Genomic DNA, 23,945 nt, shown 5'->3' with positions numbered 1-23,945 from the left:
AATGGATCTAATAAGGAACTCAAATTAATAAGTCATTTAATGTTCTCAAATCAAAATGCAGGAAGGAATGAGAATGAAGAGAAGATTAAAAGATTGCAAGGCAGTTGTGTTTGTCTGGCAGAGGTGGACTGGCAAAACTGTTCTAATGGAGTTGGATGGTCCTTGCTGCTGCCTGGGAAATCTGGGCCACAACAGCTCTGGTCTGCAGCCACTTCTGAGTTACCTCTATGAAATTCTGTGGGTAGGAGCAGGTTGCAGGAATTAGATCAGGATTTTTCCCTTCCAAACAGTGTAGTGCTTCTGTAGTAAACTCTGTACTTGGTGAAACATCCCTCCTGCTGCTCAGAGACAGCGCAGCCACGGCAGGTCATGTGGTGGGGAAAGGCTGGTGTGCCTTCCTCTTAGAGCATTTGAGTGAGAAATGGGGTCTGCTCAAAAAGCTTGGACACTGAATTACAACAGGGGTGGCAGGCAAGAAAAGTTTTGAATTAGTGTTCCCTAAATGTGTGTGGAAAAATATAATTATATTAGAAAATGAGCTTGAATAAACAATGAAACTGGGTTTACCCTTCATCTTTCAGCAAAGTAATCAAGCCAATCATTTGTGGTTCTGTGGGAGGATTATCTGATTGTTTCCCCTGTTCCCATACTTTTAGAAATGGCAAAAATCCACATTTGTACAGTCATGATCTGCAAAGTCTGTGTATGTTTTTAATAATTTTTTTACAAGTGATTGTGCTATTTACAAGGTTGTTTAGATTGTTACTGATGTTTGTGGTGTTCAGTTTATAGTGGTATTAATTATATTCAGTACATTAAAAATTGTCCTGAGATGGATCAAAGACCATGCATTGCACTTGTTTCCAGGAGCTTTTGTGAGGGTTATGATCCCATGGCATTGTCCTCAAAGTGCAGCCTCCCACCAGCCCAGGGTGCTCCAAGCCCTGTCCAGCCTGGCCTTGGACACTCCCAGGGATGTAGATTGAAGGGCTGATGCATCATCAGCCAGGTCTTTGTGTTCCCCTCCCTTCTGTAAAATCTGCATTAAATCAGGGAAGTCTTGCTGACTTGTGTGTTATGAGCTGTAACCTCAGGAAGCAAATTTGTGAGATAGCAGGTGTTTGTATGGAGGGGATTCTAATTTTAACTGGCTCTAAATGAGGAGAGCTTGTCCCAGTTTCCCTTGGAAGTGCTTTTGGGAATAAACGAATGTTTGAATTCAAGACTTTCGGTATAAACTTAGTATGCAATAATGAATAGTGAGATAGGTGTGATTGTTCAGTATAATATATATGTTTTTGTGTTTATTTGGAATGCTGTCTTGGCTGATTAAACTGGAATAGTGCTGCTAATACACTGGAGTTAAAAGGCTTACTTGTAATTTTAGCAGCCATCATTTATATAATTTTTGATTACTAAAATGTTGGTTTCATTCAGCCTGAAAGGCTTCATGAATCACTCCAGAAATCAGTGTAGTTTTGTGAAATGATGCTGGTGGGAAGAGGAACAAAACTTAATATTATGATAGCTGAAATGTGGAATACCATAGTTAAGTTTTACAGAGAATTGTTAATGTTTCAAAACAGAACTTCAGTTGTATTACTAGAACATGTCAGTGTTTGGTGCTGTGTCAGTTTAAAGGTGCTTTGTGGAGTGTCCTCCTCTCTCCCTGCGTTTGTTCCCAGCCTGTCTGGGCTCCCTGGAGCCAGAGGGACAGTGGGATAATGGACTGAATTGGTGTGTCCTTGGGTGCATCACTCAAGGAGGAGTTTGAATTTGTGCCTATTACTTTCCTATATGCTGAGTAACATATTCCAGATGTTTTTGAAATAACTGAATTTAGATTAAATTAAGGCTACTTTTGTAACTGCATTCCCTCTCCTTTCTAAACACAATCTGAACAGTTATTTTCCATCTGTTACTCTGCTGTACATTGGTGATTGTTCCCCAGTAATCACGTGTTCCAAAGTGTCCCTCCCATACTGCCTGTTAACTGTGTAGAAAGAAATAAAGGTTAAAAAATTCGGGGTCTTTTTCTTGGAATTTTCTTGAATTGTGTAAATTTTAAGTCATTTCCCTGCACCTGTAGTAGCTTGTTGAGTCAACCCAGCAAAACACACCCAACCTACCCAGTCAGAGCAGGAAGGAGGATGGAATTGCCTCTTGCACTGGTGGGTGAGGTTGGTAGGAGGGATCAGGCACAGGCTGAAATTCCTCCTCCCTGAGCAGGAATTGGTGCTGCAAATCTAAGGCTGACTCAAAATAATTTGGTTACATTTACAATTTCCATTTATAACACAATTTCTCTCATTACGAGTGAGGGATGTCCAAATTTACTTGTTGCAACAAAAATTAGTTGATAAAATCCAAGAATCATTATGGCTTGAAGTTTGATAAAGCTTAATACTTAATGACCCAGAACAAAAATAAAGGGAGATAAAGCAACAAAAATAAAGGTTCCATGAAAACTGAAGTCCTGTACCAGCCATTCCAGGTGTTTTATATTCTGTTTGTTCAGTGTCTGAATGTCAGCAAGATCTCCAAACTCCTGTGTTGTAACAGTTTCTCCAGCAATAAAATTCTGCACCCAAACAAAATTAATTTAACAAAAGGGAGTCTTAAATATCTTGTCTGGTTTAAAAAGTCTGGAACTTGATGACAGTAAACTTCCTGAAGCTGCTTTTGCAAGATCCCCACACATGTGTTGGACTTGGATAAACATTTTTAGCCCATTTCTCAATGCTCCATGAAACAGCAGAAAGCATTGTCTTTGTTTACAAAGTCAAGCTATAAAATAATTAAAACATGAATTTTAAATGACTTGCAAAGGCATCAAAGAACCTGCCAAAGTGTCTCCTGACATGCAGTGCCCTGCAAAACTGTCTTCTCATCCCACAGATGGAACTGTGTCCTGTGCTGGAGTGAGTTTACAACCCTGGCAGCAAACACTGCAACACAAACTATACAGGAAGAGTTCATATGTAAAGAATTTTTTTATCAATGCATTCCAGGAACAAAGCAGATAATTTCCCAGCACAGTTTGGCTGGAACAGCAGGACTCTATTCCTTCTCATTCCAAAAAACTTCATGTGGTCCTGAATGTTTTTGTTTCACAGTGGTCTGTGCTTTATTGAAGTTGACTCAGTTTAAGTGTTTTGTTTAAAAGCTGGGATGTCCCTGGCTGTGGATGGATTGCATGTCAAGGATCTGAGTCCCAACATACTGTAAAATAAAATGGAATCAACTCAGAGCCTGAAAAAATCCTCCGTGAAGATCTTGCTCTGATATCTGATGTAAAATCTTACAGAGTGAGATGACTGCAAATTTATCTTTAGAATAATTAAGACAGCTTTGCATATATGTTTAATATTCAGGGAGGAAATTAATTGCAGATCAAGCCTTGGAAGATCCATTGTCATGGTGAGCAGAGTGCAGTAACAGACTGTGGGCAGAATACTCAGAACTGCTGTTTGACTCAGCCAGGAGCTCTGAGTAGTGACCTGTTTGCAGAACTTTGCACTGAATTCTGCTGTTACTGTTCCTGCTGTTCAGCTTCTCCAGTGTGTAAGTCAAGATAAAGATGCCACTTGGGTTTTCCATTCCAAGATTTAACAGTTAACTCACAAGATGTGGCTCAGAATTCCAAACTGGAAAGGTTGTGATTAGGAATGAAAACCGCTACATGATCTGGGGCTGAATCTGTTCCTTTTGTATTCCTCTATTGTGCTTTTAAACATGAGCATGATTTTATCACTGCTGGCATCTTCTCCTTGCCTTCACAGACACTGATACCTCTCTCTCTCAGCAGTTACAGCATCTTGTGATGGAAGATGGAAGACAAAGGGGCTCGTGTTGCCGACTACTTTGTTGTGGCGGGACTGACCGACATCTGCAAACCCCTGGAGGAGGAAATCCACTTCAACGACGCCTGCCACAAAATAGCCAAGCCCAAAGAGCCCATCACAGATGTGACAGTGCTGAATAAATCCCTGGGGGAGGAGGTTCCTCAGGGCTATAAGTGCATCGATGTGACCCCCTCAGGCCTGTCTGCAGATCTCAATAATGGCAGCCTTGTAGGACCGCAGATATTCCTTTGTTATCGCAGGGGAAGGGACAAGCCCCCACTCACTGATTTGGGGTGAGTGTTTTTGCTGGTCCAGTGGGTGATTCTCACTGTTTTATTTGACTAATGAGCAGATAAGGCAGGTTTCTTGAAATGCCATACTTCTTAAATACAAGGCAAAACTAAACAGGAAGGTATTTGTTGACTTGAGCATGTAACCCCATGGTAGGGAAAATGAGTGTGGAGTGGAATTAATGACAACTGTAATCCTTCACATCTTGGAGTTTTCAAAGCCATTTGCAATGTCTGTATTTGTGATAAGATGCTTAACCTACTTAATACAGATTGAAGAGTGGTGAGTTGTATGACATTCTTAGGATCAGGGAATGAATCTTTAGTAAAACTGGAAATAACACTATTTTGCAGTAAACAAAATACTTAAAAGCAGTTGTATAAGAAAAAAATTCTTTGCAGAGAGAGGAATTGGAATGGGCTGCCCAGAGAGGGGGTGGATTCGCCATCCCTGGAGGTTTTTCAGCTGAGCTTGGCCGTGGCACTGAGTGCCATGATCTGGTAGAGGGACTAGAGTTGGACCAAGGGTTGGACTTGATGATCTGGGAGGTCTTTTCCAACCCAATCCATTCTGTGATTCTGTGGATGTGGCACTGAGTGAGAATCCACCACATCTTGATCCAACCCCACTGTGATCACCAGCCCAGGGCACTGAGTGCCCTGGGCTGGTGATCACAGTGGGGTTGGATCAAGGGTTGGACTTGCTGATCTCAGAGGTCTTTTCCAACCCAGTCCATTCTGTGATTCTATGATAGTGAGGAAAGCTAGTAATGTTTTGTCATGAAGATTTTCTGCTGGAATGTAGTTTGATATGACATGACCTGAACTTGCCAGTAAAAATGCTGAGCGATAAGACAAGAGCCGCAATTAAATTAGCATTATTTGGTTGTAGTTCTTAGCATAGTGTTGGTATTCAGAGCTCTTTAAAAATGTGCCTTCTGATTTTTTTTTTTCCTTCCCATCTGAACCAGGGTTCTGTATGATGGGAAGGAGAGAGTCAAGCAAGGCTGTGAGATCATCCAGAGCACGCCCTATGGCCGGCCCGCCAACCTCGGCGGCAGCGCCTCGTCCCAGCGCGTGTACATCACCTACCGCAGGGCCGGCCACAGCACCACCCAGAACAGCCTGGCTGTCACTGACATCTGCATCATCATCCCCAGCAAGGGGGAGACCCCTCCCCACACCTTCTGCAAGGTGGACAAGAATCTCAATAATAGCATGGTAAGGTCAAAAGCTGCGCTGTGAGCGCTCGATGCTCGGGGATGTAACGTTTGTGGAGTGTTTGGGGCAGTTCGTGGAGTGCCTGGGGAAAAATTTTGAGAGGTGCTCTCCAAAGATAAATCAGGCACTCAGCAATAGGACAAGGGGGCACGATGGGCTCAAGCTCTGCCAGGGGAAACTGAAGTTGGAGATCAGAAAAAAATCCTTTCCAGAGAGAGTGCTCAGGCATTGGAATGGGCTGCCCAGAGAGGGGGTGGATTCCCCATCCCTGGAGGTTTTTAACTCAGCTTGGCCGTGGCACTGAGTGCCATGATCTGGTAAAGGGACTGGAGTTGGACCAAGGGTTGGACTTGATGATCTCGGAGGTCTTTTCCAACCCAATCCATTCTGTGATTCTATGGATGTGGCACTGAGTGAGAATCCACAACGTCTTGATCCAACCCCACTGTGATCACCACGTAGTGCTCTGGGCTGGTGATCACAGTGGGGTTGGATCAAGGGTTGGACTTGCTGATCTCGGAGGTCTTTTCCAACCCAATCCATTCTGTGGATCTATGAATATGATGTCTTTTTTTGAAAAGCTTCAGTGGGGTTAGGAGAGAGAAATGAAAAGCTGGTGGGTTCTCCATCCCTGGAGGTTTTTAAAATGAGACTGGATGTGGCACTCAATGCCATGATCTGGTAATCAGACAGGGGTTTGATCAAGGGTTGGACTGGATGATCTCAGAGGTCTTTTCCAACCTCAATCAATTCTGTGATTCTATGAAATAGAGGAAGACTTGGGGGATTACATTCCTTTGTTACTTTTTGGAACAAAGTATTTTTGGAAGCCCTGGAGCAGATGTTGGTGCTAACCTGGAAATGCTGACTGAGCAGCTTTGGGTTGGTCCTCCAGAACCTGTTGTCACCACGTGTGTGACTGGAGGTTTCACAGATGTGGCTGTTTCCCACTCTGATTTTACCATTGTGGTGGGAATTCTGTATTTAACAACCAGCCTCTGTTCTGTTTTCAAACTCTGCCATCACCCACAATGCTATTTTATAAATGTTATGCTGCTCAGTAGTTCACAGAGTTCTTATTTTGAAGAAAGTTGCACGTGAGTGACTTTGAAAGCTGTTGGGAATCACCCTGAGCCTGTTTTAAGGTGTCTCCTGCTCAGATTTGCAGCTGTTTCCTGGCTCTTGCAGGTCCTCAGAAGTCTGTGCTGCTGAGGATGCTGACTGCATGTGCAAGTAGGATCATGTAAAACAGATCATGGGAATTGATTTGTGCTTGGTTTTAAATAAATGCCTGTAGGCATTAAAAAATTGATTTTTTTCAGTTCTACCAGTCCCTGTATTGACTGGGTTATGGAACTTCTGTCTTATGGAAATTGTTACATCTGTGTTCCCTTTAAGGGTGCTGGTGTTTTCTGTTCCATGGCTTTCCATGTTCTTTGTTCTTATGTCCAGAAATTGAGAACTTAAATACTTGAAATTATTAACAATGTGAGTTTTCCTCCACTCTTTTCTATGATGTCCTTTTGTTGCACTTCATCACTCAATCCAGTAATTTCTTTTGTTTTACAGTGGGGCTCAGCAGTCTACTTATGTTATAAAAAGTCTGTGGCAAAAACCAACACCATATCATATAAAGCTGGTATGTAACTGCTATTGAGCTTTGTTTTATCTTCAGTTCAGGGTGTAGAGACTCATTTATAATGTAATACATTTTGTATTGAACAACTATTTGACTCTGTCTTGCCATTATCAAAAAAAGAATCTTTCCCTAAAGAATTCTTCTAAAATAATGCCATAAAATAAGCCGTGGAACTTTGTATTGTGACTATTTTGTTTCAAAATTTGCTTCTTTATGGGAAGCTCACCTCTGGTTTTGTTGCTGTAACTGTCTCTTAAGGATGTGTGTGTATATGCAGAAGAAAACACCACAAAAATTATTTGATGCTTTTTCATGATCACTTTCTTTGAGGAACATTTTGAAGAGTCCTGTAGACTTGCACACTGAGCCTCAGTGGCACTGAGCTCTTTCAGTATTTTTGGCTTGCATATCATCTTTATTTTGTTGTTTTATTTGTAAGACAGAACTGGATTTGCTGTGACTCTGATGAAACATGCTGGGTTTTGTTTTTTGTCTTGAACCCTGATTTTGGTTGGTGTGCAAGTCACAAGCATGATTCAGACTTAGCTTTGGTTCACTTACATCCCTTTGAGATGTTGCTCTCTGTAAAAACAGGAGTTTAGGATGTACTAAAAGGTGGGCAGTAAGTTGGTAAATAAATAACAAATTTAAAAGGCCCCACATTTTGTAGTGGCTTGCACAAAATTTTACTTCTGGGGTGGGGAGAAACTTCACTGCCCTTCTTGATTACCAGTTTTTGTTGCTCATTAATATTTCACTTTATATTAAAGTGAGCAGTGGTTCTCTTCTCTAATGCAGAGACATCCTGAGTCCTTCCCTGCAGTCTCCATTCTCAGTTTGCAGCCCCCTGGGCTGGAGTCAGACAGGGGGAGTTGCTCCAGCCCCCTGGTGTGACTCAAGACCTGAGTGCTCAAAGCCTCAGAACTGCACGTTTTACAGCTGGGTTTACAGTTAAGTCTGAACCCATTGGTCTGATGGCACAACAGCTGAGTCCTTGCCTGAGGTGGATCAGCATAATTAATTGATTCTATTGGTATTAAAGAAAAAAATCTATCCAATATCTAACATATATATATATATTTCAGGAAACTTGTGTTGGCATAATTGAAAACATCAGTCTTGTTTCTCAGTTATTGATGTTACCATTTTTTAGGCTAGACTTTAAATCTTTGCTCATACTAATGATGAATGTGGACTATTATAATGTAACAGCTGAGATGCAAACAGAGAAAGATAAAATAGTTATGATTAGTTCCCAGAATGGAAAGTAGGATTTCAGTCCCATTTTTAGTCAGGTGATTTCTCCTCAGGCTGTGGCAGCATCTGCCCCTTCAGCTATTCCCTGATAATTCACAGCTTTACTCATCTTCTGAAGGCAGTGAAGGCTCATATATGAATTTTCTGGGTATTATTTTGTGGCATCTGATTGTGTTGCTCTTCCCTAACTGCTTCTTTGCACATTCCCTTGCAGGTTTGATATGCAGATATCCTGCAGAGGATTATGAATCATTCCCCTTACCAGAGTCTGTGCCTCTCTTCTGTCTGCCCATGGGGGCAACCATTGAATGTTGGCCATCCAACAGTAAATACCCTCTCCCAGTTTTTTCTACCTTTGTGCTAACTGGAGCTTCTGCAGAAAAGGTATTTTAAAAGCTTAAAAAAGTTAATTTTAAAAGTATAATTTTTTTGTCTGTTCAAGATGATAATAATGAGTGTTTTCATAGACAAACTTGAATTTATTCTTTAGAGCTTAATTCAGAGACTGCTTTAAAGATGACTTGCATTTATTTCAGGGTTGTTCCTAAACCTGTACTCCTTTGCTTTCCAGTCTTTGCCTGTGAAACCAGAGAGCTGTAAAATTAGGCTGCATGTACATGCAAGTATTTTATTTTTACTGCAAGCCTGGAAACGACCTTGCATGTACATACTTGTTCTGGAAAGTAAATTGGCTGTCAGGGAACACTGCTCTGGGTTGCATATAAAGGATTCCTAGAATAGCTCTAAAGGCAGTTGTAGGAGCAGTTGATGACTGTAGTTGTACTCTATAATCATTATTTTTCTCTCACTTAAATAGTTTCATACATTACTCTTTCTCATATGACTTCAAGTGTTTTAAATAAATAATAGACAAGCCTGGATTTTTGCAGCCAGAAGAACATTCAAGAATAATTTGCTTCCAAAGGTGCTACACTAGTGTGGCTTTTCCAGCATAGCACAGCCCTGATGCTGCTGGTGCTGGAGAGGGGCCAGAGAAGAGCAAGGAGGCTGGAGAAGGGACTGGAGCACAAGTGCTGTGGGGAGAGGCTGAGGGAGCTGGGGGTGTTCAGCCTGGAGAAGAGGAGGCTCAGAGGTGACCTCAGCACTGTCTGGAACTGCCTGAAGGGAAGTTCTGGCCAGGTGGAGGTTGGTCTCTTCTCCCAGGCACTCAGCAATAGGACAAGGGGGCACGATGGGCTCAAGCTCTGCCAGGGGAAATTGAAGTTGGAGAGCAGAAAAAAATTCTTTGCAGAGAGAGTGCTCAGGGATTGGAATGGGCTGCCCAGAGAGGGGGTGGATTCCCCATCCCTGGAGGTTTTTAACCTGAGCTTGGCCGTGGCACTGAGTGCCATGATCTGGTAAAGGGACTGGAGTTGGACCAAGGGTTGGACTTGATGCTCTCAGAGGTCTTTTCCAACCCAATCCATTCTGTGATTCTCTGGATGTGGCACTGAGTGAGAATCCACCATGTCTTGGTCCAACCCCACTGTGAGAATCCACCATGTCTTGATCCAACCCTACTGTGATCACCAGCCCAGGGCACAGAGTGCCCTGGGCTGGTGATCACAGTGGGGTTGGATCAAGGGTTGGACTTGATGGTCTCGGAGGTCTCTTCCAGCCCAACTGATTGTGTGATTCTCCCTGTGTGTTTGGGATTTGTTGGCTTTGGAGATGGAGGCAGAATCACTGACTTCAAACCCATGATGTTGTTGCAGGTTTATGGTGCTGCTATTCAGTTTTATGAACTGTACCCTGAGGAGAACCTCACAGAGAAACAAAAATCCCAGCTGGGATTGGCAGGGGCTGCTGAAGGCAAGTCAGACTCGTGCAGGACAGTGCAGACAAACAAGTGCATCTGTCTGCTCTCCCACTGGCCCTTCTTTGATGCTTTCAAGAAGTTTCTTACCTTTCTGTATCGCTACTCCATTTCTGGGCCACATGTCCTTCCCATTGAAAAGTAAGTAACTTCCAAAATTGTTAAAGGCATTTTCAGTTGAGGAGAGCTCTCTTTTTTGATTGTGGGGTTTGTGTTTTTTTTTTGTTTGGTTTGGTTTTTTGGTTATATGTTTTTTGTTGGTTTTTTGTTGTTTTGTTGTTGTTTTTGGTTTCTTGGGGGTTTTTTGGGGTGTGTTTTTGTTTTGGTTTGTGTTTTTTGCTTGGGTGTTTTTTCTGGTTGGGGTTTTTTTTTTGGTTGGGGGTTTTTTTTGGTTGGTTGGGTTTTTTTTTGGTTGGTTGGGTTTTTTTTTGGTTGGTTGGGGTTTTTTTTGGTTGGTTGGGGTTTTTTTTGGTTGGTTGGGTTTTTTTGGTTGGGCTTTTTTTTTGGTTGGGCTTTTTTTTTGGTTGGGCTTTTTTTTTGGTTGGGCTTTTTTTTTGGTTGGGCTTTTTTTTTGGTTGGGCTTTTTTTTTGGTTGGGTTTTTTTGTTGGGTTTTTTTTTGTTGGGTTTTTTTTTTTTGTTGGGGTTTTTTTTGGTTGGGTTTTTTTTTTTTGGTTGGGCTTTTTTTTGTTGGTTGGGCTTTTTTTTGTTGGTTGGGCTTTTTTTTGTTGGTTGGGCTTTTTTTTGTTGGTTGGGCTTTTTTTTGTTGGTTGGGCTTTTTTTTGTTGGTTGGGCTTTTTTTTTGTTGGTTGGGCTTTTTTTTTGTTGGTTGGGCTTTTTTTTTGTTGGTTGGGCTTTTTTTTGTTGGTTGGGCTTTTTTTTGTTGGTTGGGTGTTTTGGTTGGGGTTTTTTAATTCTGTATTTCCTGTAATACCTTTCTAGTTCCACCTTCAGTCATTAAATATAGTGATTACACCAAGTGAAACACTTTTCTCCTTTGATTAAATGTATCTTTACCTGCTTCTAAAAAGTCTAGATTTTATTTGTGATTTAAGTGCCTGCAGAGGTCTCTGAAAGCTGTTTTAATTAGCTCTGTACCCTTCAGCCAGAGTGATCAGGAGGAGCAAGATTAGAAATCCTTTCTTAATCTTGCACACATCAAATTAGGAGAATTAAATATGCAGGTTTGCATTTTTTCCAAAGCCTATTTGTAGTGTAATGAGAGATGATAAAGCAGATTGAATATTTTGCACTAGTAATTCTCTTTTATTAGTGATAAATCAAATTAATTTCCTTCTCACATGGAGGGGTTCCCACTTCAGAATTCAGTGGAAATCCTTCCAGCCAAGGAGTGGTCAATACCTGTAATTGATACAAACTCCATTTAACATTTCTGGGCTAATGTAACATTTTAATGCATCAGATTTCAAATGCACTACTTGCTGTTGTGTTTTATTACATGTCAGTCTTTTTTCTGCTTAAACTTCAGTATTAACTTTTATGAGCATTAAGTATTTCTTGTGATTGTTTCTCCCCTTCATTTTTCCACTGCACTGGTTTTAAAATTCTGATAGTGTGAACTTCCAGTGGTGAAGATTTATTTGTTTTAAACAGAAGGTTTTGAGGTTTTATGACTAAAATGAGAAGCAAGTAAAAGAAATTCCTGATTTTATGGATTTGTTTGTGTATTCTAATTTGTCTGATTTGTAGACTGACTAATGCCCCATATTTTGGCCATTATCTTCACACATTAAAAAACCCCAAATCAATGTTTATTTTGGTGGGTTTGTCTGAATTTCTTCAGAATTTGGTGGGTTTTCTGTGTCACAGTGATAAGAGTTGCAGAGATCACAGTCAAGTCTGTGCTGTAGCTTTTGGCTCATTATGGAATAACTTCCTAATGAGGTTTTACTGATCACTCGTAGCTTCTTTTAATGGGAAAATATTTATTATGTAGAACTCCATTTTTGGACTCACACGAGTTTAATCAATTCATAAAACTGAGAACCTTTTCTGTATTTGTAGCATATGGGAAAACTTCAATGCTTTTTTCATCAGCAATTTTATAGAACACTTTGTATTTAGAAGTGAAGAAAATGGATGAGCTTTAATGACTCTCCTTGATGCTCAGCTGTGAATATTTTTTGGAAATAACCACTGGAAGTCTCTGGGGGATGATGCTATTTCAGACTGTCTCAGGACTGTGAAAGGGTGCTGGGATACTCAAGCATTAATATTTCTGCTTTTGCAAAGTGAAAAATTCAAGGAGATTTTTTTTTTAATCTCACCAATCAAGCTTTCATATCCTGAAAAATAATTGGCCTCCCATTTTGGTTGTCACCAGTAGAAAAATAAGTTTTGAAGATCAGAATATCCCAGCAGGGTTGGGTGCTGGTTTTTTGGCTCTCTGTTTTCTGAGTGAATATGTTGCAATTTTTATATAATAATTTTTCTTACTGGAAAAAATTTTGTCTTGTGGTAAAGCAGTTTAAGCTTAATTTCTACTACATCAGTATTTTTTTCTTTTCCTCTAGACACATTTCCCATTTCATGCATAAAGTTCCTTTTCCATCCCCTCAGAGGCCAAGAATTCTAGTTCAGGTAAGTGTAATCTCCTTTAATAACTGTGTCTTAAGTAAAGACTAAACAGCTGTTGAGCAGGTTAGCAAATGGAAAATGTCATTTTTATGTCCCTTTTTTTTTTGTTCAGGATTTAACAGTGAGAAATCTGTAAAAATTTTGTTTCCAGTTTAGTTAATGCCTTCAGTGAGTTATTACAAGAAACTGTTCAGTGAGCTCAGAGCTGAACTTTATTTTAGAGTATATGGAAATTAATGAAAAACTATTCAAAGTCAGCATCTGGTTTGACTTTGCAGGAGCTTTTGAGCTGCTTCCTTCTTGCTACTGTGTGAAGGCTGAGTGTAAAATAAATAAATCAAATTAAAACCAGATGCCAAGTGTATATTTGTGATTTCCCCCTCCGGGCAAAGGGGAGATGGCTCTGTGGGACCTGCAGGGGCCACACTCTGTTACCTGCCCCTCATCCTGCCCTACCTGGGGCTCTGTGGGAGGGAAATCATTGCAGTGACCTGTTCCAATTGTTACCTGTTATTTGAAATTTCAGCTGTGTCACTCTTGGTGAAAGAGAGGAAATCCTGAGCTCTGAGGCTTCTGAATTAAATCTTTTTTATTTCCTCCTAGGAGGCAAAATGGGTAAACACATGTTAAAATTTTATTGCAAAGATCTCTGTTCTAGTTCTAGTGTTCTACCAGTCCTGTGGTTTTGATTAAATAGTTCCAAAATTGTTATTCTCTTATTATTGGAACAAAATATGGAGAGCCCTGTGCAGTTTTCAGTCTTAATTGTGCAGCCCAGGGGGTAGTGAAGTCTTTCAGAGCAAATGCAACCTTGGGTTTTATCTTTATACGTGTAGTGAATTTTGGTGATCCTCTTGGTGTACTTGGTTATTCTAAAGAAGTGATTTTTATTTGCTGTTACTGAAGAGGGGCTGGAGAACAGTTACACTGAATCTGTACCTGGCACTTGTGTCCCTGTTCTTATGATTTTAAAGTTCAGTTCAAGACCCAGTAGTTTTACATCTTGCTTTGGGTTTTTTGTATTCACAGTCAATAAAATATTTGTGCCAGGAAACACTAAACACATCCCTACAGAGACTGTAATTGAGTTTAGAGAAAAGCATTTAATTTGTTTAGCCTGAAGTTTTAGGAAACTCTGTCCAGTGGTGGGTGGATATCCCAGAACAAAGTCTGAGGTTATAAATGATGTGAAACTGAATCTGTGTTACCTCATTCTCAGTATGTTTTGTGCATCAAATTAGTACAACTTCAGTAGCTGATGGTAGAGATGAACACACTGCTTTTACAGTGGGCAGTGGTGGTTGAGGTCTGTGAGTAAATACTCCCTCCCAGCTGCTTCCAGGGACTTGAGTTGTGTTTGAAACTGCACTGAATAAAATCATAGGTGATCATACTTAAGATTTTTCCACAGAAATAGTGTGGGAAGTGCCTGTATTATAGAGAATGGCAAGCTTTTAGGATCCCATTTCATTGAAGAAATGCAGTCTCTCTGTAGCTTGTTAACTAAAGTGTGGTAGTGTTTTGCTAAACAATCCTGCAATATCTGTAGAGTGTCTTGCAGGTTCCTGTAATACACTTTCTGAAAATGAGACCTGGTATGTTTGAATCATAAAATCGTAGAATAGAATCACAGAATGGATTGGGTTGGAAAAGACCTCCGAGATCATCAAGTCCAACCCTTGGTCCAACTCCAGTCTCTTTACCAGATCATGGCACTCAGTGCCACGTCCAGTGTCACCTTAAACACCTCCAGGGATGGGGAATCCACCAACAGAGAATCATAGAATGGGTTGGGTTGGAAAAGACCTCTGAGATCATCAAGTCCAACCCTTCATCCAACCCCACAGTGGGGTTGGATCAAGACGTGGATTCTCCCTCAGTGCCACATCCAGAGAATCACAGAATGGATTGGGTTGGAAAAGACCTTCGAGATCATCAAGTCCAACCCTTGGTCCAACTCCAGTCCCTTTACCAGATCATGGCACTCAGTGCCACGGCCAAGCTCAGGTTAAAAACCTCCAGGGATGGGGAATCCACCCCCTCTCTGGGCAGCCCATTCCAATGCCTGAGCTCTCTCTCTGCAAAGAATTTTTTTCTGCTCTCCAACTTCAATTTCCCCTGGCAGAGCTTGAGCCCATCGTGCCCCCTTGTCCTATTGCTGAGTGCCTGGGAAAAGAGACCAACCCCCACCTGGCCAGAACTTCCCTTCAGGCAGTTCCAGACAGTGCTGAGGTCACCTCTGAGCCTCCTCTTCTCCAGGCTGAACACCCCCAGCTCCCTCAGCCTCTCCCCACAGCACTTGTGCTCCAGTCCCTTCTCCAGCCTTGTTGCTTTTCTCTGAGTAACTGTGTGTGCTGGTTTGGATGTGAACCCGGTCAGATCTTGCTTGGCATGTGTTACAGCTGAGAGAGAGCTTGGCATGTCCCTGACTTTGAAGTTTCACAGAATTGCAGCCTTTAGGGAGACTCTCTTCAAGGTTCCCCTGTCAGCTCCAGCTGCCTCTGCCCTGAGCCTGCTGGGCCCTGCTCTGTGTCCTGCATCCCCTTTTGCACAGATGTTCTGTGCTAATGACACACTCCCCCCCTGCAGGCTTGAAGGGCTCATGGAGTAATGTTCCTGTCTCTGGAGAATGGGAGGAAAAGTGCCCCTTCTGCCTGAGGGAGACAGTGCTCTTCAAATAGACATTTAATGGTGTTTCTCTGCTTTTGCTGAAACACACAGGTCAGAGGACATTAGGCTGATATTCCTTTCTGAGAGTAGTTTATGGAGGTTGCCTCAGGCTGAAAAATGAGCCCTTTGAATTCTTCCACAGAACAAGCTAATGGTGCTGGTGGGCCCAGGGTGACTGACTTGAAGATAAATCCAGCATTAGAGTGGTGTGGCCATCCTCATTTGTCAGGGCAGTGGGATGCAGCCTCAGCCTCTCAGCTCTGCTATGTGAGACCCTGAGATCAGCTCAGTTGGCTAAAACTTGGCTGTAATGATGCCAAGGTCATGAGTTCAATCCCCTGTGTGGGCCATTGACTTAAGAGTTGGACTGGATGATCCTTGGGGGTCCTTCCAACTCAGAGTAGTCTGGGATTCTGTGACAGGCAGGGAAGCAGCACTGCAGGCACTCCTGAACTCCAGCTGATGTCTGGGGAGTCCCTGGGTGCCTGAGAGCTTTTAGGTCATCACTCTTATCTTCTGCCTTCTGTTATCTGCTCATCTGTGGTGGGTCTGAGTGAAACACACCCAGAAGTGAAATGTCACTGAAAGTTGTCTGAACTTGCAGCTTAGTTGTACAAGGTGTTGTGACTTTTACTGAGTTAATGCTGCTTTTATACAGTACAAAATACAGGGAGGATTAAGCCAGCTGGTGTCTTGTTACCTTGGATTTACTGAGGCTGAAAACATGAGCTGAGCTGTGATAAACTGATTGTGTGTTGTTATTCTTGTACTTACATGAGTCATTCTATTGGTGCTGAATATGTGGATGATTTTCCTTGATGTCAATACCACTGGAAGATAAAGAAATGTGAATTCATAGGATCTTTGTCTTGGATCTTCAACTAATGCAAATTTTAGATATTCTGTCAGAGCTGAGCAGTTTCTACCAGTCAAGAGCCTAATTCTCATGTCTTCCGAAGAAAATATGGCTCTACATTACGAGCTGCCATCTCTCCCCTTCATGAATTTTTATCCATCTCTGTTCCCCTAAATCCAGAATGAATCCCCCTGGCTCCTGAAAGCTGGGTATGAGCTGTGGGTCCTCACTGCCCTTAAAACACAGAGGGCTTCATTTTTCAGCAGTTAATATATTCAGTTTCTGCAGCATTAGCTGGTCTAAAGTCCTGTGTGTGAATGTGCAGTATGTTCAGTTCTGACCAGGAAAGGACGATTGTGCTTTGCCCAGTTCTTACTGGAAGATCCTGATGCATATCATGGCACAGCACTTATTCCAGTGCTATACAGCTGGGATATACAAGGATCAGCTTAATTTAAATCGATTTTAACTGCTCTTTGTTATAGTTGTGTGATTTTTGATAAATATTTCTCATGTTCAAAGTAAAAATTATGTATTTTAATATCTTTCTGCAGCTGTCTCCACATGATAACCTGATCCTTAGCCAGCCTGTGTCATCACCCCTCCCACTGAGGCAAGTACCAGCATCTTCTGTTAATTGTGAAATGTGTTCTGATTTGTGGAAGAAATTTGGTGTTTTGGGTTGCAGTTGTGTAAATTAACTTACCTTGTGTGGTGCCTTTGAATTGGGTGTTTCTGAGGTTTGTTCATGTGATCACACCTGACAGGGATGCATTCATAATTAACAATACATGGGAGGTTTTTTCAAATAATTTTAGTGGTTCTTCAAGCAGATTATAGATTTATATTTGCCTTTTTTGGGGGAGTTGATGCCTGGGCTGCCAAGATAGTGCAGTTTTTGGATGGAGGGAAATTGAGAAGCTCTGTGACTGTCTTAACTTTGATTTCTTGGTGCAGGAGAATGATTAATGGCAGACATGTTGTCTCCCTGTAAATTGCTTCTTAAAAAGAAAAATCATCATTCATGTGTCCTGAAAACTCAACTGGTTAAAGAGTGTAAAGGAATCCTGGTTGCTGCTGGGAGTAATGGCAGAACTGTCTGCCAAGTAATCTTCAAAAGAAAGATGTGCAGATTTATATTTATTTTGTTACTGGATATTTCTGTTTTGATTGTGCCTTGTAACTCAGCAGTGTGTTTATGTTGTGTTTCTTTTCTGTAACAGTGGAGGGAAGTTTTCTACACTACTGCAGAATCTGGGCCCTGAGAACGCGGTGACTCTGCTCGTGTTTGCTGTGACCGAGCACAAAATCCTCATCCACTCCCTGCGCCCCTCTGTGCTCACCAGTGTGACAGAGGCTCTGGTCTCTGTGAGTACTGGGCTCTGCTCGTGGGCCTGCAGATGGGAAGGAGAAAGTGGCTCAGATAAAATCTAATACCTGTAGTAGTGCTAGTAGGCCTCAAGGCTGCTTAAAAATAAAGGTCACTAGAGGAAAAAATGAATGTGCTAATGATATCCTGCAAAGGCAGAAGAGAAAGAATAACTGCTGTTGGCTCTTTGTGTGTAAATATTGTACATGAGTGTGGTGTTTGGTCACCACAGTGCACTGAATAAGGGTTCTGATTCTCCCAATCAGCACTGTGTTTTCTCCTCTGGAATTTCAAATGCATGTGGTTTTCCTGCCTGTCATTACTGAGCAACGTTTTGCTACCTCTGCTGTGTAAAGTCTACTGTACTGCAGAGCTTTTCTTAATGAATTTTAGAGAACTGAGTGCACTTCTTATTTAATAATCTACATCTGGACCTTCAGTAAGAATTACCTGCCATGTTCAATAATTCTGAAGTTAGTGCAGTGTGGTTCATGCTTGCCCAGGCTGTATTACACGTGTCTAACCTGTGTTTCTGTCTCTGCATCTTTCCCAAGATGATATTTCCCTTCCACTGGCCTTGCCCGTATATTCCTCTCTGTCCCCTGGCACTGGCAGATGTGTTGAGTGCCCCGTGCCCCTTCATAGTGGGCATTGACTCCAGATACTTTGATCTCTATGACCCTCCTCCGGATGTGAGCTGTGTTGACCTGGATACCAACACAATCTCTCAGTAAGTGTTTGTCACCTGTTTTTCTTCTGTGTGAATTTTTTTTTTTGCTTCCTATTTTCAAAGACAAAAAGTAGCCTTTTGGTCAAACTTCCAGGAGGGTTGTTTCTTTTAAATCTCTGAACTTTGATACATCATCCTTCTTGAAATGAGCATGTTAGAGATGATACCTCCTGTTCAGCATAGAATTGAGATCCAATCCTCATGGCACGTCATTGCCTTTTACTCTATTACATTAAAGTTTTATTGCACACACTGGCACTTTCCTGGATTAACCCTCTTGTGTCTCACTTGATGGTCCCTGGAGGAGAATTTTCATTTTTCATGATCAGCTTTCTCAGTGTGGAAGAAATTCCAGTCTCTTCACAGAGGCATCTGCCTGAAAATGATAACAATTAAATCATATCCCACATCAATGTGAAGTGCAGGAACTTGAATGAGTGTTAGAGATTATGAACTGCCATGGGTGAGAGAGTTTTAATTAAGACTTAAAATCGTGGCATCATTAACAAATTGAAATAACAGTGTTATAATATTTCCTCATAACTGTGTGAAGTATTGCATTTTTCTGTCACACTAATTATCCACTCCCTAAATTACTGGTGAGGGACAGCAGTGCATTGTTAAAACCACTGGGAAACATCAGATTATGATATTCAAAGCAAAGAGTTATTACCTTGTGGTGATGTGATGCAAAAATGGAATAGGGTAAAGTTTCTAATTCAAGATTCTCATACACATGAAATTAATTACACTTTTGTTTCAGAATTGGGCTTTTATTTCAGTATAATGCTGAATATCCTCAGTGTCTGCTCAGAGTAACTTCTTTGGTGTCATCCTCCTGCTTGGTAGCAAGTTTTCAACACTACTATGCTTAATTCAAACCTTTTTTTTTAATTCCTAAATTATCTTTGAGGTTTTATTTTTGCTTCAGCAGCTCTGTGTGGATCTAGAGAAGGTTCCATGTGTTTGTGGAGAGAAGCTTTGTTCAAGTTGGTGCAGCAGTTCTGCTCTGAAGTTTTTAGGAACTAGTTCAAAACTGGGCTGTGGTGATTTTGGGTGTGTTACGTTTTAGTCAAGAGGAACATGTTTGAGCATTTCTTCTGGTATTTCCCCAATTAGCTCCATATTCACTAATTGAAAATAATTTACTTTCATTGTTTTCATTCTACCTGTAACTGATTCTCTGTGCATTTTCTTAGAACGTGTTAATTCTGTTCCATCTTCTGGGAAAAAGTGCCAGTCAAATGTTTGCAACTTTTGCAACTTTGTAACTTAAAGGGCCATGAGGCTTCCTGGTGCCCTCCTGGCAAAGAATGTTGTAGCTTTTTTTCATCATAGTAATGATGTAGTGAAGTCCAAATCTCTGTGCTCTAAACACCAAGCAGTTACCATATCAAATGGATTTCAGGTTCCTACAAGTGTTGCAGTCACTCTGTCCAGGCAATTTAAATAATTACAGCTCACAACAGGGTATGAGTGGTGGTTGCTGATGCAGTGACAGGGGATTAGCTCATTAATCCCTCTTTGGTGGATTGTAAGTGGCTTGATTTCAGTGCTGAGGAGTGTGGCAGTGTAATCACTGTCCTGAAATGTGGGGCATTGGGTGGATGGCTCTGATCAAACCTCCACACACTAAGTCAGAGTTGACTTTGTTAGTTGGTTCTCAGTCCTTCTCAGTCCTGTTTAATGAAGCAAATTGGGTACATTCTCCCATTTCTCTGGTGGGGTGGAATATCCTCTGAACACATTCCAGTGTATGCTCACTCTTTGGTTTATTCTTTTCCAGAACTGGAGACAAGAAAACTATTGCATGGAAGATCTTACCAAAGAAACCTTGTAAAAACCTGATGAACACTTTAAATACTTTATATCAACAACTGGCAGAATGTGAGTAGGAAAGTACAATAGTAAGATTTATGTATCACCATTTTGCAGTGTATTAATGGTTCCACTTGGCTTTAGGGTGATGTTTTTGTGTGTGTGCAGGTATTTAACTGCATTATCTGCTTTTTGGGAGCACTTGGAAATGAAAGGCACTGTTATAAAGAGGCAAGTAATACATCCCAGCTATGTATTTGTGTCTAAAATAAGCTTCTTTAATTGCCTCTTGTATACATTTTCACAAACAGCTTTCTTAGAGGGCTTTTTAAAGCTCTGTCCATACTGGTTCTCTCTGTTGCTGTGGTAACTCCTTACAAGGTAAGTCTGTCTTGCTTTTAGTGTTATCCAGTTACATGAGTTCTGTGAGGTCAAGCAGAATCCATTGTTGCATATCATAATTGAATGTGCATATTTTTAATCACATCTAAACAGTGAATTTAGTAGGATAAATAGAATATTTTTTGCCAATATTGATGGGGGAAAAAAGAATAAAATATTTTAATGTTGTTTTGTTCACAGTGCAACAGCGACCAAGAGAAGATGCATTAATGGAGTTGGCAATGAACGACTATGATTTTAATTCTGGGAAGAAGTTGCATCTGTTGGATTTGGAGATCCAGGAAGCATTTCTGTATTTCATGGCTTCAATACTAAAAGGTTACAGGTCTTACCTCAGGCCTATAACAGAGGCACCCTCTGAAACAGCCACGGATGCGAGTTCTCTCTTTGAACTGCAAGGTGAAAGTTAGACTTGGTTTATCTATCTTAATGTAGACTTGGTTTATGTGTCTTATTATTTTAGATTCTCTCTTATTTAAAATGTAAAAATACTGGATTGTTGGTGTTGTGGATGATGGTGGAAATACTGGATTGTTGGTGTTGTGGATGATGGTGGAAATACTGGATTGTTGGTGTTGTGGATGATGGTGGAAATACTGGATTGTTGGTGTTGTGGATGATGGTGGAAATACTGGATTGTTGGTGTTGTGGATGATGGTGGAAATACTGGATTGTTGGTGTTGTGGATGATGGTGGAGATGGGCGTGCAGACAGAATTGCGCAGTAGTGGTGGCAAACATTACAGTTTAGATTTTATCTTATTTAAAGAGTGAAAATACTGGATTGTTGGTGTTGTGGGTGATGGTGGAGATGTGAGTGCAGACAAATTGCGCAGTAGTAGCAGCAAAGATTGCAGGAGAGTTATTGCTCATTAGTAGAACCTACACTGACTTTCCTGAGGGTTTTGCTGTCCTGGGCACTGTGACTCACTCTGCTGGGCTGTGCAGGGTTCCTGAAGAGCCGGGACCGCTCCCACCAGAAGTTCTACTCGCTGATGACCAAGACCCAGATGTTCATCCGCTTCATCGAGGAGTGCTCCTTCGTCAGCGACAAGGACGCCAGCCTGGCCTTCTTCGACGACTGCGTGGACAAGGTGAGCGCCTCTGGCTGTGCAGGCTGGGCTGCTGCTCTGCCTGGCATCACCTGGCACGCTGCCAGCACAGTGGGCTGCAGCTGCAAGTTTGTTTTGCCTTTAGTTCCTTTTTTGTAGTCCCTCTGGCCTTCCGTTTTCCCTTTTTGTTGGTGTGTTGGGTTGAGCTGGTAAAATGCCAACTGCCCAACACAGAGAGAGAGAGAGAGAGAATCCACCCCCTGCCAAGGGGAGAGGAGGGAGGGAAAGGTAAAATGCCAACTGCCCAACACAGGGAGAGAGAGAGAGAGAGAGAGAGAGAATCCACCCCCTGCCAAGGGGAGAGGAGGGAGGGAAAGGTAAAATGCCAACTGCCCAACACAGAGAGAGAGAATCCACCCCCCTACCAAGGGGAGAGGAGGGAGGGAAAGGTAAAATGCCAATTGTCCAACACAGGGAAAGAGAATCCACCCCCCTACCAAGGGGAGAGGAGGGAGGGAAAGGTAAAATGCCAATTGTCCAACACAGGGAAAGAGAATCCACCCCCCTACCAAGGGGAGAGGAGAGAGGGAAAGGTAAAATGCCAATTGTCCAACACAGAGAGAGAATCCACCCTCCACCAAGGCAAGAGGATGGAGGGGAAAATAAATGAAGAGGAGGAAAAAACAAAACCCAAACCCTGAAATAGCAAGCTTCTTATATTATACAAAAGAGAGACAACTAAAAACAGAATATGGTATGATACATATATATATACAAATGTGAGAAAAAACCAAACAACAACCACCATCAAGTTGCCCACCCAAACAACACAGACCTCCACCACCTCAGCTCACAAAAAATACTCCAACTCCCCCCAAAGGACTGGGCAAGAGAGCAGAAAACCAACAAAGAAAAAGAGGGTATTTCCCAAACCAAACAGCTGTGAAGTGGTGACAAGGCCCAACACCCCCAGCAGTGATAGCAGGTCCACTCATGCCATGAAGAGACTGACTGGGCATTGCCCACATCTTCTTTTACACTTGATTTTGATATCAAAATTATATTAAATATCTCTTTGGTTGCTTGAGTCAGGTGATGTTTGTCCCCTCTAATCTGTGTAGATGCTCTGGGCCTGCTGAAACTGAGGTCTGGCTGAAACTAAAGCCAAAACTACCACAGTTGGGCTTTGTTTAATTTTGATAGAGTAGAATCATAGAATGAACTGGGTTGGAAGAGACCTCTTGAGATCATCAAGTCCAACCCTTGATACACCACCACTGTGATCACCAGATCATGGCACTGAGTGCCACATCCAGTCTCAAAAATCCTCCATTTCTACTTCAAATTCTTGACTGCAAATTAAAGAGAACAAACTAGAGGTGCTGACTTTCACATGCATTCAAGCTTCTGAAATAGTGGCCCACTGTAAGAAGTGCAAGAAGAAGAAGCCCACAATCTTGCATCCCTGTTTTTATGAATATTACAATAAATTCCACACCAGGTTGCCATGTTATTGGCTGCCTATAACACTGTTTTGGGACAATGCTGTTTAAACAGAGTGCAGTTGTCTGGGATTTCCTGGAAAGTGGGTCACTTGCTGTTTGTTCCACAGGAATTAGTACTCAGACTGATAACTGCTATTTACAGTTCCTATTTGTGGCTTTTTTTAGTATGAAAGTGCAGAAGAGCTAAAAGGAGTTGTTTTGAAAAGAAATCTGAAAGCAGTTAAGTTTGAGAGAAGTGTAAAAACATGATCTAATGGTATTTAAGGCTGTTTATAGCTCTTGTTAGTGTATTTTAGCAGTAGTAGTTTTCAAAACTGCTTTTCAGTTCTGCAGCATGACTTGCTGATATTCATGCATTATATATCTAATTAATTACAAACATTTCTGTAATGTAGAGTCAGTTATCCTGTGACTCAGTTAAAAACCCTTCAACATGTGGTGTTTGCTTTGCTGTGCCAGTTTGTGCTTAAAAACACAAGATCTTGTAGGCAGAAACACCCCAGTGACTGAACTGTTGAGTTTCTGTTGGGCTGCAGTTTGGTTCTCTGGCCAGTGTTAAACAGGATTTTTATTTGGAATGCAATGACTTTGAAAGTGTCAAATTCTGTCTGTTACATTTCATTTTATAAAATGGTTCATGAGGGTGCTGAAGTTGATGAGTTGATGGCCCTCACTGAAGTTATTTTGTCTGGGAATTCAAACAGCTCTTCCAAAACACAGTCATGCTTAGACTGGGGATGGCACTGCACATAATCTGTGGAGCTGCTGAGGCTTCCACCTCCTCTGACAGGTTAAGCAGCCATTCTTCCAGCTGAAACAGAGACTTGTCTGTGCCAGTGCCAGTTGGTTTGGTGCTTGATGCCCTGGACAGGTTCTTTCT

At 41.6% G+C, this 23,945-nt stretch overlaps 1 protein-coding gene across 8 annotated transcripts in view; it reads left to right on the top strand.

Moving 5' to 3' along the window:
- The window catches only part of DENND4A (DENN domain containing 4A), a 57,712-nt gene that overhangs the window by 10,400 nt on the left and 23,367 nt on the right, over positions 1 to 23,945 (top strand). For 7 of the 8 annotated variants that reach the window (XR_011698992.1, XM_071568911.1, XM_071568912.1 and 4 more), the window contains 12 exons: positions 3,806 to 4,138; positions 5,107 to 5,356; positions 6,926 to 6,995; positions 8,467 to 8,636; positions 9,968 to 10,209; positions 12,601 to 12,667; positions 16,745 to 16,803; positions 17,414 to 17,558; positions 18,114 to 18,289; positions 20,076 to 20,176; positions 20,690 to 20,908; positions 21,457 to 21,602. Coding sequence is in view for 7 of the 8 variants with exons in the window: in XM_071568911.1 (XP_071425012.1) it covers positions 3,831 to 4,138; positions 5,107 to 5,356; positions 6,926 to 6,995; positions 8,467 to 8,636; positions 9,968 to 10,209; positions 12,601 to 12,667; positions 16,745 to 16,803; positions 17,414 to 17,558; positions 18,114 to 18,289; positions 20,076 to 20,176; positions 20,690 to 20,908; positions 21,457 to 21,602 (1,953 nt within the window). In the remaining variant the exon portion in view is untranslated. The remainder of the gene's footprint in view (positions 1 to 3,805; positions 4,139 to 5,106; positions 5,357 to 6,925; positions 6,996 to 8,466; positions 8,637 to 9,967; positions 10,210 to 12,600; positions 12,668 to 16,744; positions 16,804 to 17,413; positions 17,559 to 18,113; positions 18,290 to 20,075; positions 20,177 to 20,689; positions 20,909 to 21,456; positions 21,603 to 23,945) is intronic. The other variant, XM_071568907.1, reaches the window with a different exon arrangement.

This window comes from Pithys albifrons, chromosome 13, assembly GCF_047495875.1.
Source record: "Pithys albifrons albifrons isolate INPA30051 chromosome 13, PitAlb_v1, whole genome shotgun sequence".
NCBI classification, from domain to species: domain Eukaryota; kingdom Metazoa; phylum Chordata; class Aves; order Passeriformes; family Thamnophilidae; genus Pithys; species Pithys albifrons.
Note: the sequence above shows the minus strand (reverse complement) of the source record. Positions and strands in the feature narration are given on the sequence as shown.